Here is a 17,203-nt window from a genome sequence, read left to right as displayed (position 1 = left end):
ACAGGCAGTCATGTATCAGCAGACACACATGCAGACAAACACACACATACACACTCACACATGCACACACACACACATATACAAACACACACAAACTCTCCCACAGCTCCCACACGTGAGAGAGTAAGTAAATCAGGCTCTTGAAGGAGTGGAGATGAAGGACAGAGGAGGATCCATGACATCTGTGTGTGTGTGTGTGTGTGTGTGTTTGTGTTTGTGTCTGTGTGTTTGTCTGCTAAATGCACTAAATTATAAAGTCGTTACAACACCTTTACAGCAGTTACTTCCACGCATGCAAAACTAACATCACCAACAGGATAGTGGTCCAGCGAGCTGTTATTGTGCATTTATAAGACTTTCATGAACCACAGCCATCAGTACAATGTTTGGATCGGCCTGTTTACGATACAAATGTCTGCTGCGGTGTAAGTTCCCTCACTTTCACCACTTGGTGAAGTATCTTTCCATGGAGAGCTTTGACATTTGATATGGAGAACCTGTGCCTTTGGTGATGCTTTCCTGTTTACCTAAATTTGGCATAGAACTTGTAATGCTTTGTCCGACATGCAATGCATATTATCAAAATTCAACGAATCGTGAGTTAAAGGTTCAGTGTGTAAGATTTTGGTGACAAGGATCTATTGGCAGAAATCTTATATAGGATAATCCTAGTGATGTTTTCACTAGTATGTTTCATCTAAATTGTATGAGTTGTACTTTTCTTTATTGGTTCCCTTTCTTTTAAAATCCTGTATATATTTACATCAGGAGCGGGTCCTCTCTATGGAGGCCGCCATGTTTTCTACAGTAGCCCAGACTGGACAAACTTAACACCTTTTGGGTTGTTATGACAACTTAAGGCTACCATAGTGCCTCTTTCATATTTGGAAGGGGAGGGTGAGGTGAGGGGTATTCAGCTGCAGCTGCTACAACTTCACCACTAGATGTCACTAAATTCTACACACTGAACCTTTAACCATGCATCACCTCTGGGTCGGATGTCGACACTTACGTCATCTAACTTATGTCAAAATGAAGAAGTTAAAGAACCACCATGTAATACAAAGTCAATATTTGTATAAGGTGCAAGTTGTGCCAAATACACCAAATATCTCCACATTCAAGAGTGTCACTCGCTAGCTGAGACTTATTCTGCTTGGAGTGTAGCCTCAAACAGGCTTTTAATTTGGCCTCAACACCAGAACAAGCTTTCTATTTGACCCCAATGGTGGTTCAACGTTATTTCTCCGATCTCCATCCATCCAACAGTTTGACTTCTGACGTTGAATGACCATTCCAGCCGTCTCTGACCACTGCAGTGAGCACTGCTCTTATCCATCCCACAAATAGAGCAGGGCCGGGTCTTTATCTCTGCACTAACCAGCTGTGGTCAAGGGCAGGTGGCCCCAGGACTCGGTCTGTTGCTGGGTACAGACTGTTCAGCAGAAGACAAAAAGTAAAAGTAAGCGAGAGAGATGGCGAGAGGACACGATAACGAGACAGGGGAGGTGTTTGTTGAAAGAGCAGGTCCTTGTAGCTGCACACACCTGAGGACACAGCTCTGCAGTCTCAGTGATCTTTCATCCGGCAAACAGCAACTCTGCAGAGACTTATGGCGTTCACTGCACCGAGCACTTCAAAGCCCGCGCTCGGTGTGTGCGCCGAGCTATTCATGTGTGTCTGCTGTCCCAGATAGATGGAGCGGGACGGAGTGTGCTGCTTTTCCTTAGCTTGAAGATGTGAGGGGTCAAAGGAAATAGGAGGAGGATGAGGGGACTCTGCAACATGTAGATATGGAATATTGACATTTAGGGGAAATATGCTTAGACCATACACTTTCTTGTTGAGAGTTAGATAAGAAGATCAGTACAACTCTCCTCATCTGTTCGATATAGGGTACCGCTATGGCCGGTTAGACGGGGAGCAAACAGCTCGGCTCTGTCCAATGCAGGGCTATACATTTAACAGTTATTTCACGATGTATTAATCTACCCGTTATTTTATTGTTTGGCCTGTGAAACTTCCACAAGTCTAGAAAAACAAAGTCCCCCGAACTCAAGGTGACATCTTCAAATGTTATGTTTCACACGGTCAGCGGTCGAAAACCCAAAGACATTCACTTTACAAAACAAGAACAGACAAAGATAAACAGAAAATGTTCCTGTTCGACGACAATTCATAGACTATTTCAGGAATTTTATTTTTTGTTTGGATGGATGAAAAACACAGACCTGTATATAAAGTGAAGCCAAATGGTCTTAGTCACCACCTGGTGGCGGAATGCAGTAAAGCTCATAAATCCCGCCTCTGCCTTGTTAGTTGATGGGACATGGATCAAACAGGAAAGTCAAAGTATATGTGGTATAAATTGTTCTCAAAGATAGATTCTGGCTTTTAAGGTTGACTATTATAACATGAATTCATTTTTCATGAAAAGAAATTGGCCGACAAAAACCAAGGCACAAATGCACACTCCAGGCTCACTTGGGTAATATTTTATTTACTCATTAATCTTCAAAACTATTTTTCATAATAAATTTCCACTTTATGTTCATCAAAGAACCGTAACAATAAAAATAAAAGTAAATACTGTAGAAAAATTGTACATATAGAAAATAAACATGGTTAATGAACACCTAGATGTAGGATCCAACTGTTGGAGACACCTCCTTTTGTTTCAGATGGCAACACAACAGAGATAGAGGGAACAGAAAGCGACGGACGTGGAGGGGTGGAGGGGGGGAAACATACCAAACGAGGGGGAGAGAAGAGAAGGGAGGGAAATTAGGTCAAAAGGCCAGTTAAGGATGGAGAGAATAAGGGAATATGTTAAGTTTCATTTGGACTTTATATTTTTGAAATCTCACACACTGTCCTTTTCGGTGTTTCTCGCCGCTGTCCGTCGTGCATGCATGTGACCGGTTGGCTGTGCTGCTCGGAGGAACCGGAGGGGCTGGCTCATGTCATGGCACTGTTTGTATTGATATATCGTGGAGCTGCAGTTCTCGAGCGGCAGAGGGCTCAGACACCGCAAGAGTTCATGGGACCGAGAATTATAGTGTGCAGCCCATCGGAAACCCATCTGTCTGTCGTGTATTGATCGTGTCTATCGATAAGTCAGTCGACCAATAGCATGAAGACAAAAGGACGTAGAGAGAAAGAGAGGAAAGGAAGAGCCAATGAAATCGAAGCAACTCAAGTTGTCATATAGCCAATGGGCTCATGAACTGGATTTTCTATCTATCAGCAACACATGGTAACATTTACGTTGTTCTGTTTTTGATTTTTTTTTTCTTTTCTTCCTCGGCTGTTTTTTGCTATAAAAAGGTGGTTTGTCAGAGCAGGTATAGTGGGCGTGGCCTATACAATGTCAGGCTAGAAAACAGGACGCACACATCCAGGTGTTGCGTTGGAGTTACATTGCAACCCGCAACGCTGCCACCCTCCTCCTCCTCCTCCTCCCCCCTACCACCTCTGGACTTACTGGGACACGCCACCACTCCACAGGCACAGCTCAGAGACTCAGGCATGCAGCACACTCGAGATGGTCACACTTTGTCGATGAGGATGTGAACGGAGAATCGATTAAGAGATGAAATCATTGCTGATCCCATACACACACGGAAAAAACATTTTGAAGTGCGTGTTCAGAAATACTTCAAGCCAAGGTGGTAAGTCTATGATGGTGGTGCGTCACGGTGTAACCTCGTAAGTTTCCACGCGGTATAAATCACACGGAGTAAGATAATTCACGTGCAATAAGACCCCCCCTCCCTTCCCCCAAAGAGTCTATACTGACCAAATGTTCTTCATATTCATCGTCATCATTGCCATAACAATTATCATAATGTCATTTTCACCATTGTCTTCTTGTATAGTCTTCAGAATCAGTTATGAAGAATTGGTGGGTCTGGCAATGCAGGCTTGTCTGCAAGTGTTAATATTTTTGTGCGTGTGCACGTGTGACGTATGCATGTGTGTGTATGTGACACCGCAGTCGTGCACGACTGGTGTCTGTAGGTAGCATCTGAAGTCTCAAGTATCCTGTCCAGGAAAATATCTCTCAGTTTTTCGCTGATTCCACCTTTGAGATTTGCGAAACAACCGCGGCACGTCCATTGTGTTAACTCTGCCTATTCACTTGTAATTCATTGGCCGTGTGGCTTACACCCTGATTCCCTGTCCTGTTGCGTGGGATAAGACTTGGACCATCGGTGTGCTTGTTTCTTCAGCATCCTCAGTGCTTCATTGAGTCCCGTCTGCAAACAGGGAGGAAGGCCAAGATGCTTGGAAGAGACACTTAGTGCTTGTCTTGGTGCTTTTACATCATCTTTGTTCTTGTACTCACTCAACATACTCAGTCTGCCATTGGCTTCACATAAAGTCTTCCAAGACCCCTCTGAGTCCAACTGGAGAGGTCCTGCTGTGGCAGGAAAGCGATTGGTCATTTTTTATCTGGCTGGCCCCGAAAATGATTCTTTACTGGGAGTTGCTTCCTAAATCATTTGGAATGGTGTTTATGATCATAAAACGAGACTCTCGCAGAGGCTCTGCTCATTGGTAAATACTGTACAATAAGGGTCCATGCCCTCGGGCCAGTCTGTGTGTGCGTGTGTGTGTGTTGTGCTTCAGTGTTAGTGTTTGTGCTTGAATGCATGTATGTTTGTGCTTGCCAACATGTGTGCAGTTGTGATTATTGGAGAGTAAACATTAACATCAGCATGTCTATGTCAGTGTGCGTTTATTATTTTTTTTTGGGAGAATATATCTATTTATGTACATATACCGTTATATATAAAGGTGTATGCGTATATGTCTGTGTGTTGGACGTCTATTGCCTCAGACGTAGTACTCCTTGTCTTTGTTCTTCTTGTTCTTGGAGATCTTGGCGATGCCCAGTGGCTTGTCCTTGGTGCTGCCGTTGGGCTGTGTGGCCGAGTTGCTGATGTAGTTGCGGCTCTCGTCCACGTGGTAGGAGCCTTCGTCGCGGTTGCGGTACTTGTACATGGCGTAGAGGAGGATGAGGATGCAGAGGGCGGCGGCCGCCACGATGCCCACCACCATGCCCGTGGTGCTGCTGCTCTCCCGCACCACCTCGGATGGACCCGTGAACACCTTCACCTCAGGCAGGGGAGGGCGGGCTGTCAGGGGAGAGCGCAGGCATGTGAAGTTACATTATAGTTTATGGGATACATTATTAATTTGGGTTACATGTCAAGGTGGTGGATGGAGAGCTGGAGCAAGAAGAAACAATGCATCATCACGATGAATAATTTAACATGTATTTTGCATACTGCCACATGCTGGAAAGGGAGGGCAGCAGCTTAGAGCCAGAGTTGTTTCCATATTATCACATAATGTGTAAAACAGATTAAATTACAGCGTGTTGAAGAGGAGGGCTAGTGCATGGGTTAACATTATATCAAGACAAACACAATTTGCATCAAATTATTTGAGTTGCATCAAAATGAGGCAGAGGAAAAGGAGAAGGAAAAAAGAAACATAAAAATAGAAGATGAATACAAAGGGAATGTTAAGGAGAGGTGAAGAGAGGAAATATAGACGAAGAAAAGCAAGGAGTCAAAGATTTGGGAGCGTGTGGACAGATGCCTGGAAGCTAAAATAGAAATGGAAATGAAACGATCATTCCAGCGAGCTTCAAAAATGTAAGAAAAAAAGCGACGATAGGTGTAGAGGACGCTTATATTAAAAAAACTCACCTGAACTGGGGTCGCAGGGATCGATGTCTTCATCATCGCTGGGACACTCGGCCGACGCCACCAGAAGGTCGTCTGCTGACTGTGAAGAGAGAGAGGACACCCCCCAAAAGAATTATGAACACATACGCACACATATATAGACACAAACATTTATCAACAAAAAATCTCCAATAAATAAGTAGAAAAACAGCCATTTCTTCACACAGCTTCTGTTTATTCTCTACATGTGTGAGCACACAGCACCATTCCATCGCCCACTCACTTCCCAGTTTGCCACAAACACGTTTGCCTGTGACTGCCCATGGCAATGGCAGACGACCAAAACTAGAGTACCAAGTAGAGAGAAGGAGAAATGATGGGGTGGGGGAGAAAATAAATGAATTCTGTTTAAAACCACAAAGGGAAGAGTAGTTATCTGCTGCTCCTCTCTTGACCCTCCCCCTCTTGTTCCTCCTTTGGCCATTCTATCTTTCTCATGTCCTTGCTTTGCTCTCTCTTCATCTGATATTGGCAAGTGCTCATGCTGTACGTGTCGGAGGATGTGCAGCGTAAAGCTCAAAGGGAGAATAAAATCAGTTTTCGTTTAACATTCCAGCAAAGTGTTCGGTGGATTCATTTAAATCTCCTTTATTCAACACCTCTTCACATGCAGCATGTCAATAACCCACTTATATATAACCCCTAACCCACATCAACCAACTAATATCTCAACAACCGCCCTGTCTCTGTGTCTCGCTCCCACTCCATGGAAAAGCCCCCCCCTCATTCCTCTCCATCCCTGCTCCTCTAGTTGCCATGGCAACTCTAAGTTCAGGCTGTTAAAAATGATAGGGAATAAAAAAAAAAAAAACAGGGAGTGTGCACCCACTGTGGGGACCGGTGCATTGATTTGCCATTCCAGCCAGTTTGTATAGATGGGGAGGAAGAGGGAGGGAGAGAGGGAAGAAGTGAGAGATAGATGGATGGATAAAATGAATTTGTGAAGGAGGCATTTGGGGAAAAATAGAGAGAAAACAAGATGGGATAGAAGGAGGGGGAGGGCTTCAAAGTGCTGCGGTCTTTCCTTAACACCGTGCTAATGTGCTCCGCATATTCATGAACTCTTAAAACATTGCCTGCCTTGATGCTTTGGCATTTGAGATATGAGGGTGTGAGCATGTTTGTGTGTGTGTGTGTGTGTGTGTGTGTGTCTGTGTGTGTGAGTGTGTGTGTGTGTGTGTGTGAGTGTGTGCTTTAACCACAATGGGCGCTCAGTGCCAGCACTAAATTAAAGTTGGATTGTGATGCATTGCAGTAGATGTTAGTAACCCACAGAATAAAGGCGAGGGGAGAGAGCAGCAGAGCTACAAAAGAGCGGAGCTCAGGAGGCAGATTAGAATCAGACTGTAACATAATCTGAACCAAATCAAAGTAAAGAATGGTTGATGAAGTCTCAGCTGAAACCACGGACAGTATTTCAAGCTGAAATTTATTTAACCGTTTCTCCATCTTTGCTTCCTTTGTACATTTGCTTTGTTTTCTTTGTGAGATCACATTAGATTAAAGAAGCAACCATTTAATTTAATCATCTGAAAAACGCCTGAGCTGGCCGTGTGTGGTGTGGTCCTGACAAACTTACTGTGGCTTTGTTTGGCCTAAAACATATATTAGGTCATTGACGCTTGACTCTGTCTCTTTCCTCCACTGCCTTTGCAATCAGTTCTGCCCACTGGGCTGTCAAATGCTGCTCGGGTGAGCTTAGCCTCTGGAATACAGCCAGTCAATAAACCTCTGTGCCTTTGCCAGGACCCAAATAGCAGAAGAACCAATCGGCCGTTGGGAAACACATAACCCCTGACATCTGTCACCGATCAACGTCAAGCCACCGTGCTTGGTTATCGATACAAAGACACCTATATGTGCCCTCCACAGGCACCTGTTTTGAATCCAGATTTACGCTAAAACAAATCGGAGAGCTAATATTTAATGAGACCCCTCCTTCTGATCTGTGACATCACCCCATCAGCTGACCACCCCGTTCAAACGGGAAGGCGTCAATTGGAGTATTGATCCAACTATCACATGGGAGACAAGGGACATGAGGAAATCTAAAGGCAACTTAAATAACATCAATAAGTCACAGAAGTTTATAGAAGATGTGCGAAAAACCATGTCCGAGAAGCCTCCGCCCCTCCCACCACCTTTCCTCTTTGTCCCCATCTTATCAATACAGACTTATGACATAATGATGCACAACAATAGGAGGAGGGAAAAGAGATACAGAAGAGAGGAGAAAGGAAGAGACAAAGATTTCTGCATGCCGAAAGAGCAAAATCTCTACCTGAGCAGCCGAACAGTGCCAACGACCGTCCACGCCTCCCTGACTGCCTAGTTCACACATGGTGGCTGCACTATGTCCTCACACACTCGAGCAGAAGGTTCAACAGCTTGTCTGCAACTTTCACAACTGGAAGTCACTCACACAGGTACACACACCCGCTCTACGATAACCAAACGTGCTCCATTGGTCTATTTCCACTTTCTGCACAGACACACAAGCACACACCAGATCAGGCTGAAGTTGGCAGGCTGATGAAGAGATCCTGACGAGGGAGGACAGAAGCTAGCTCCACTACTGCAGATGGTGAGATAGACTCATACACTGCCTGCATTAGCAGCCTATCACTGGAGCTCAACCACACCGCGAGGGAGGGAGGGCGGGAGGGAGAGAAGAGAGAGAGAGAGAGAGAGAGGGGGGGGGGGGGGGGGGGTGATGGGTAAATATGGAAAGATAAGGAGGGAGAGAGAGAAAAAGGAGAGGAGAGGAAAGCGATAAAAGTGAACAAAGGGAGGAGGGAGGATGTATCTCCAGAAGATGGATAGAATAAGAGGAGCAAGAGGGAGAAAAATGATTTGAAAGATATGAAGAGAGGAAAAAAGATGGCAACAAAAAAAACAGACAGGGAGGGGGGTGTGGGAGCGAATGAGATGTAGGTGTTCAGGGCTTGGGTCAGCTGATTCCCGATAGCCAATAGGGGGCCGCTTTGGGCCTCAGGTGTCTTTTATCGGTCTTCCCATCAAACACAGGTACACTCGCACACATGAGCACAAACACACATGCACGCACAAAAACAAGGAACCAAACATCAGACACCAACTTTAAGCTCTGTGAGTCAGAGCAGCCTCTAGCATAAACACTCGCAGACTCTCACACAATCTCTCCTTCTCTTCTCCTTGCTGGTGCTCAGCTGTGATGCATTATTAATCCACTTTTCCACACACACACACACACACACACACACACACACACACACACACACACACACACACACACACACACACACACACACACACACACACACACACACACACACACACACACACACACACACACACACACACACACACACACAAATCAATAAACTGTGGACTTCAGAAGGAGGCACATAACACATTCTCACTGAACAAAGCACTGACGGTAGCTGTAAAGCCATGAGGCGACTCAGGCAGACCAACTTCAACATGGTGGGGCTGTGTATGTGGGTGTGTGCGTGTGCGTATGTGTGTGCATGAAATCGATACATTGCTTGGACCCGCAGCACCTTTGGAAGACATCGCTGCCCCTCCTCTGATGCAATATTCTGCAATACAATCCTATTTTTCACAATACACCTGAGTGCTTTGTGTGTGTGCATTCAGTGTTCATCTCCACATTGAATGTGTGCACTGGTGAAGGCCAGGTTGGTTGCTAGGCAACACTAGGCAGCCTCAATGAAGAGGCTGTAGATTATTCTTAAACAAGACAAACAGAGTTTTGGGGCCAGCAGGAGATATTCTGCTCACACTGACTGACGGACAAACAAACAAACACACACACACACACACACACACATAAAGACTCTGCAGTATGTCGTGCATGTAGTTGCTCTGACCTAGTTCTCATCCAGCGATATCGACTCCGGTGCTCAACTACAATCCCATATTTAGCACTGACATTGGCATATCATAGGAGCAGGGATAGTCCCGTTTAAAACCACATAGAGTGTACATGCACAGGGGGGATTGAGAGCTGAGGTATGAAAACAAGCCCAAGTGACAATGCTGTCACTCTGCAGTGCTATCCATCAAGCCCTCATCTCCATTATTGATGCCTGAGGCTTAGCTCACAGCTCTGCGCTCTATTATTTATGTCTGAAACAGCTGGCGGTTTATACCCAGAGGAGTCATTCTCTATGGGAGTCTGGATGGGCGAGAAAAAGCAAGCAGCGGGTAGTGGGGCTCACTATCTCCATGGCAACTTGTATCACTGGGAAAAAAAAAATCTTCAGTGCGGCAGGCAGTCGGTTTTATAACACAGAAGAAGAACTGCAGCACACACCGACGCCCACAGAGAGCCTTACAACATCTCAGTAGTGATCTGAATAATAGAGCAAAAGAGTCGGTGGTGTACCTGCTGATAATGTATCCTCTGACATTACCATCGACTCTGCAGTTACATCCACTTTAAATATTCCTCAATAACGGTTATTTGTTTCTATTGTTGACTCCCATCTGCATCAGTTTACATATTATGGGAAAAGCTATTACAGCCTCCATTAACACAAACATTTCTCCTCCTGTAATTTAGTGGGTAGGGACCACTTAGCATCTACTCCATTCACGTGGATGCGCTGCAGCAGAAAAGTTCTTCTATTGATATAAGGTTTTTTCCCACTGTTTGACCGGCAATAGACAGAGACAGGTTAATGTTGACCAGGCAGAACATGATAAGCGCACATATGCTCTGCATGTTGGAGAACAAATTCGGTGAAAAAATGATGTTTCACAGCAAATACAATTAAATAAAATGTATCTCTCATCAGAAAGCCCCAAAACACATAACACAATAATAAAACCTTACATCAGAGAAAGGTTAAATGCATTTAACATCACAATATTAAACTATTTGTTTAGATATATATATGTATTTATTTGTATTTACAAAATACACATAAATACATATAACATCTATTATTCCAGTGTGGCTGCTGACCATTGGTGCATACCATCTCGAATCTTTTTCTACTAAGTCAAATTTAAAGATCCCGGAAAACAATAAATAAATAAATTTCTGTTGACTGAATTTTTGTTGACTGAATTTCGAGCGTCCAACATTATCTGTATTTTAAACTGTTTCCATAATCACAAAGTGTGTAAAATGTGCAACAAAAACAATCTAGCCTTGCCTTAAGTTCAAAACAATCCAGACATGCAGTATCTTGCCGTCCTGTCTGTGATTTGTTGGCTGTGTTCTTGCTAATCCTCTTACCGAGCTTGAAAAGCAATTTGTCAAAGCAAATTTGCGCGTTTCATTTACCCATTGTCTCACCGAAGTATGATGGGAGAGGATGTTTTGATATATATGCGTTCACGATATCTGAGCAATATCATTTGTGACAAGCAGCCACAGAGAAGTTTTTTTAAATGGTTGTGATAAGGCTCTGACCTGCTGTGTGGCGCCCCCCTGTTTGCGGTTGGTGGCCGTGGTCGTTGTGATGTCACTTATGGAGGGGGCGGAGTCAGAGCGGTTGCCCCCAGCTGCAGCGCTGGACTGAGGGGTGATGGAGGAGGATGGCATGTCGCCAACCAATCGGGCGCTGCCATCCACTCTGATGTGCGCATGCCCCTCAGCGGCCAAGTTGAGGATGCGGAGGCCGTTGTAGTAGAGGCCGGACAACTGGCCCTGGAACATGCCTGCACCTCGCTCGCCTCCAGCTCCACCAACACGCACCGTGGTCTGGCTGTTGAAGATGGTCAGCTGGCGACCTACATGCCCGCACACAAGCACACCAGGAAGAAAGGTGGACAGACGCACGCAAATACAGTCACACACACATACATACCAGTGGTCACATACGTGCATACATACACACACAAGAGTGTTTGAGTGTTACACATTCCACCAACCCCAAGCCATGGTAAGAGGATGGGATAGATTAAGCATGACAGAGCAAATCGAAGCCGTGAAGAACCGTGAAGAGGTTTGAGACTGAGAGGGAAAAAAAGGGAAAAAAGAGTGAGAACAGAAAAGAAGAGAAGAGGGAGAAGAAGGAGAGGAGGAGGGGAGCGAGGAGACTGAGAAGTCGAGGAGGAGGAGGAGGAGGATGAAAAGGCAAAGAACAGAAGGAGGAAGAGGCAGCAGATGAGAGGAGTCACAGGGCCCAGAGAAGATGGGGCTGGCAGATGGTTGCTATGGTGATGGCTGTACGGCACGACATTGTATTTGAAGGAGCAACAGACAGGCAGACAGAGATAGAGATCTAGAGAACTGTTGTAACAGCCCTATGAAGCATGCACAGGTTATAAGCTCTAGCACTGCTCATTGTTAAAGGGACTAGAGGCTAATTTAAGATCTGCTGAAGTTTAGGAGGAAAACTTTTACATTTTTTTCAAAATAAAAGCTTTGTTCTATTAGTCTTTTCAAATTTACATAATTCTTACATGTCAATACTTTGCGTTTACTTTACTTTGATTACAAACAATTTTTTTCAACATATAATCTTTAGCAAATGCTTTATTGTTTACAATTTGATAATAAACAGATTTTTTTTTACCAGTCTTAATAAAGCATCTTTTACTTCTTTTCTATTTTCTGATTTATTCACATTTAAATCTCTCCATTGTCCCTTTAACCTGATATTATCAGATACACATTAACAAGATACGTTCACAGGCACTACAGTTTACACAGTATTACACACTACAGCTGCCCAACTTTTAAATACTTAGTTATGGATTTAGATTTTAGATGTTAGTTGATGGTGCACAATATAATATAGTCAACTGTCTTCATATTGTATTTTAAGCTCAAAGTTTTAAGGAATTTTAATCAGGGTTTTTACCTTTGTCGAGTAGCCAATCGTCAACTACTCGACCGAGCCGATAGGGGATTCGCTGTCTGGCGATGGCCAGGCGCTCGTTATCAATGTTGCCTTTAATTTAGAGATGAAAACACAGTAGTAATTACGCACATCCAAAACGTGGTACAGGAGCTGGATACAAAAAGAACAGCAATGAAAAGAAAGTAATGGTCTGCTCATCATTAGTATGTCACTGCATTAAGTTAAGCTTGGTGTGCTTCGAGAAGAGGAGCTGAATTCACTATGGTTCCAGTGAGCGGACTCTTACTCTCTGTTCATTGGGTTTAATTTAAAGAGACATGTCAGGGGTTAACATCTGCAAGAGCACAGGTAAATAAAGTTACAGCTGCCACATACTGCCTATATGACTGACTGAGTTTAGAGTTACATACAGGAAGAGACCTCACACACACCTCACAACAACTGGCATTTATCATTTTAACTATCAGCTACCTAAAGCATGGACCTCGTTGTGTTAAAGACTACCTAAGATTACCACTTTAAATATAAAAACCAACAAATATAAAAAACAATGTCTATGTTCAACAAAATACACTTTTTTCATTTTTTCTTATTTTTTTCTCTCTAGTTAAACATTTAACTCAAAAATATGACATGATTTTAAATTATTATTTTTCCAGAATGCACCAACTGTTATTATTTTCTTTTATGGTGAGAAAAACAACTGACACCTTAATTGACTATTTTCATAAATTACCTTTAACACTATTTAACAGGCCTAACATGACATAGCTGGCTAGTGTACAGGCTATCTTAATAAAAATTCATTTTATGGTTTAAAACGTCATGGTTCATATCAGATCACACATATTTCATTTCAAACACAATCACATAAAACAAAGCTGCAGTTAAATTTCTCATCAATCAGGAGCTGGGTTGATGTGGACTAAGGTGTAGTCAGCTCTGCCCCAGGACAGGCACCTCTGTAGTGGGTCTGTGGATCGGGCTTCTGTGTGTGTGGGGGGGGCAGGGCCTACCTGATGGATACCGCTCTATCACCGGCAGGTCGTCGAGCTGGAGGGTTGCATTGCCTCCGCTGCGGGTGAAGCGGATTATGTGGTACTTCCCATCGTTGACAAACTTGGAGCTCTCCTCGATGTTGATGTCGTCAGTGCCGACATTGAACACTACTCTAATGTTGCCCTTGTCCTGAGAAGGGAGGAAAATTCTTCATGAGGAATGTGATTGTTTTTAATAGGCGACGGCAGCATGTGTTTCCCTGTTGGTGGTTTTGCATTAACTACTTTATGCTCTCAGATCACTCTCGTAAAAGAGATAATGGGTATGTCCCACACTTGCAAGACGTCAAATGAGCTCAGGGATAACTTAAAAATTAATCAAAGCAGATATTAAGATTTATGTCTTACGGTGGGGGCAATATAAAATAAATTCCTAATAATTGTTTTCACATTTTTTCAGGTTGCAGCCTGACGATTGAAAAATAGATATTTCTCTCTGCTTCTCACCCCAGACTTGGACTTAGAAGACACACTTCCTCCATTTAAGAATTATGGAGGCCACTGTGCACTTGGGAGGTTTCAATGCAGCAGAGAGTTTTCTTGTGCCTCGACACAATCCTGTCTCTGAGTTCTGCAGCTCCTTTAACCTCATTGCTCGGTCTTTACCTCAGACAGGTATAGACGAGTATTTGCTTTTCCAAATCGAGTCAAATCAACTGAATTCACCAAAGGCCGACTCTGAGCAAGGCTTAGAAATATTTCAAAGAAGATCAAAAGATTTGGCAGACACTTGAGCCAAATTTTGTCTCTCACAGCAAAGGGAATGTATACTGATGTCAATGTGATACTCGATTTGTCATTATGGGACAGAGAGTGTAGATTTATCGGAAAGAAAAACATTTTCTTTTCTTTCTCTGAGCATAGGGCTATTGCTTAAAAGAATGTGAAAGTGAAGAGGTCTCAATATTTTGTGAATTGGCACTGTTCCACCAGCAGCAGTAAGAGAAACAAAACAGTGACATAATGTTGCAAAAATGCAGCTGGGGGCGGTAGCAGATGAGAAAGAGCTGGTGCAAAAAGAAGGTTAGCCTCATTAGCTGCAACTTATGGTACTTAACAACTTCACCCTGGAGCAGGAGAAGATGTGGCACTCTGTCACACACAGCGTTTGTTAAAATCATCTCAGTCAGTAACCTAAAACCCACTGGTAGGGTTAATGCTTCCCACTTGCCATTGACAGCGAGATCCTTGCGCTGGCTGTGGTAGTGGGAGCCTTGGTTGGAGTGCTAGAGCTCCCTCTAGCGGAATGCGGGGGTTGTATTTTACATTGCTGCCTCCTCTCCTCAGTCTGTGCATATCCCGGCTGGGAGAGGTAGGTAGTCAGAGCAGTTAAACATGAATCCACACTTTGGCGATGTATTACGGGAGTCTAAATGTACATAATACTGTATTAATACTTGGTTGCTTGTACATATATATTGTGTTGCTTGCAATCTGTAATTACTTTTAAATGGACTTTAGTCTTAGGATCGCTAGCTTGGCTACCATTAGCTTTGGTCGTAGCTACTTAGCTAGCGTCGACTTCGCCATGAAAGTGTATTTCAGCTTGTCTTTCTCCCATGTTAGGCTGCCATTGTGAGGGTTCTCAAAGAGCATTTCCCATGTTAAATATTCCACCAGGTATGTCACCAAACGCCCATTCAAATATTTTGTGAGTCATTTGTTTAATGTGATATTTATTTTCATGTAAATCCTCAGTCTGTGTATATCCCGGCTGGGAGAGGCTGCCATTGTGAGGGTTCTCAAAGAGCATTTCCCATGTTAAATATTCCACCAGAATAAACGGCTGGCTGCCAATGGTTCCATCGTGGTCTCAATCACACAACGCAACGAGAGAGTACACAACCGCTACAGTAGCATGAAGTAGGGGAAGTCATTTAAGTGTTACACAGATCTCTTTATGATATTGATCATTTTGATTCATCTCCACAATGAAGATGGAAATCTTGAAATAAAATACAATAAGACAGCAGTTTGTAGGGGGATGAGAGCAGATACCATCTCCTTTAAACCAAAATAATTCCAAATGTATTCCCCTTAATAACATGTCATTCCTGCCATCACAGAGAATGTATGTGTGCAGGTGAGCATCCACAAGTTAGTGCTGGTAACTAAATCACAGGATGCGCAGTTTCTTTTAAAAAATTTAAAACTGGATGGCATCGAAAAGAGCAGGACAGTGCTCTTTGCCTCCCTCTCTCTCTCCCACACCATGTCAGAGGCCGTTAAAACATCCATAAAAGGTGTTTTATGGTCCTCTGCAGGGAGGCAGGATTCAGCATAAACTTGGTAGATACCTCTTTTGCTGTGTACATTCATTTTGTAGATACTCTCTCAAGTAATATCCCTAAGATTGGTGAAAAATCTGTCTGTGCATTGTTGAGGTTTTCTTTCACCACCCTCCCTGGTGAAAATGAACCAATCTAGCTACTGGAAAGACAAAGATGACAATAAATCATGAAACAGATTTTTGGTCGTCTGTGGGGAACTGTGGAATTTCACTCACCCTGAAGTGGGATCAGGATGTGCATTCAGTGTGAATTCATTGTACTTGCTGTTAGCCTTTTTCAGCAAGCCTTTACCACATGAGTGTTTATGGGGGACAGACCCAGTGTATTTCAAGACACAAGAAAGACCAAAATGTCCAAGTAACCAAAATGAAGAAATCACTTGCACTTACTATCTGCAGCTGAAGGTAGTCTCCCAGGCCGGACGCGCTGTCCACCCGGAGCAGAATGGCGTGTTTCTGTTGGGTGCTAAAGCCGAGTGCGAGTCGGTCGGCCCTGGTGCTGGGACGTTCATTCGGGGGCCATGTGTAAACCACGACTCCTCCATCGCGCCCAAAGATGTAAGTGGTCCCAGCTGGTCCACACAGATAAAAAAAATGAATAGCAAGCACGACTATATGCCATAAGCAGTGCTATCTATCATCAGAGGTCCTATACTGCAGATGGTACCTCTGCCCATTTCTTTTCTAAATGTTGAATACACAAGGGGCATATTGAAAAATAATCATAAAAACTCTAAAATGTCAGAGATGACTGGTCCTCCGCATTCTGCTCATTCCTCCTACGGAAAGAAAAAATCTGTATTTCCCAAAGTGCTTCTCAACATTACCGCAGGCTGCAATAATTGACTCATACAAATAACAACTCGTACAATTATTTGACCCATTGGTTGCCTACATTATGTATCTCGCTTGCGTGGCTGCTGAGGAGTATTTAGGGTCTAAAGCAGGAAGATTCAAATTATTAAACATTGCAACAAAAAAAAGAGACGTGATGAGAAAACACAAACTAGACATTGAACAGGTACTGTAGTATTTTTTCTTTGCCACTTGAGAATCAACAGTTGACAGTGCCCTCACGTGGTGACTCTGATAAAATGCACAAGAAAATGCTTCAATTCAAATTCTCAAACTGCAGCAGTTTTACACCTTTACCTCTACACCAGTGTTAATGTCTTATTGTGTGTGTTTTACAAGTTCAAGACGTTAAGGGTTTGACAGAGTGTGTAGGGCAAAATAAATTGTGCACATAGAATCTACAAAGATGTGAACACATGA

The 17,203-nt window shown here is 43.5% G+C and overlaps 1 protein-coding gene across 3 annotated transcripts in view; it reads right to left on the bottom strand.

Moving 5' to 3' along the window:
* Positions 1-4,839: 4,839 nt before the first annotated feature.
* nrxn1a (neurexin 1a) overlaps positions 4,840-17,203 on the bottom strand; it is a 53,442-nt gene continuing 41,078 nt past the window's right edge. For 2 of the 3 annotated variants that reach the window (XM_053413722.1, XM_053413720.1), the window contains 6 exons: positions 16,319-16,500; positions 13,597-13,768; positions 12,581-12,670; positions 11,185-11,504; positions 5,721-5,799; positions 4,840-5,141 (listed from right to left, as the gene is read on the bottom strand). In XM_053413722.1, the coding sequence (XP_053269697.1) occupies positions 4,840-5,141; positions 5,721-5,799; positions 11,185-11,504; positions 12,581-12,670; positions 13,597-13,768; positions 16,319-16,500 (1,145 nt within the window). Of the gene's footprint in view, positions 5,142-5,720; positions 5,800-11,178; positions 11,505-12,580; positions 12,671-13,596; positions 13,769-16,318; positions 16,501-17,203 lie in introns of all 3 variants that reach the window. The other variant, XM_053413721.1, reaches the window with a different exon arrangement.

Source organism: Pleuronectes platessa, chromosome 21 (genome assembly GCF_947347685.1).
Source record: "Pleuronectes platessa chromosome 21, fPlePla1.1, whole genome shotgun sequence".
Lineage (NCBI taxonomy): Eukaryota > Metazoa > Chordata > Actinopteri > Pleuronectiformes > Pleuronectidae > Pleuronectes > Pleuronectes platessa.
Note: the sequence above shows the minus strand (reverse complement) of the source record. Positions and strands in the feature narration are given on the sequence as shown.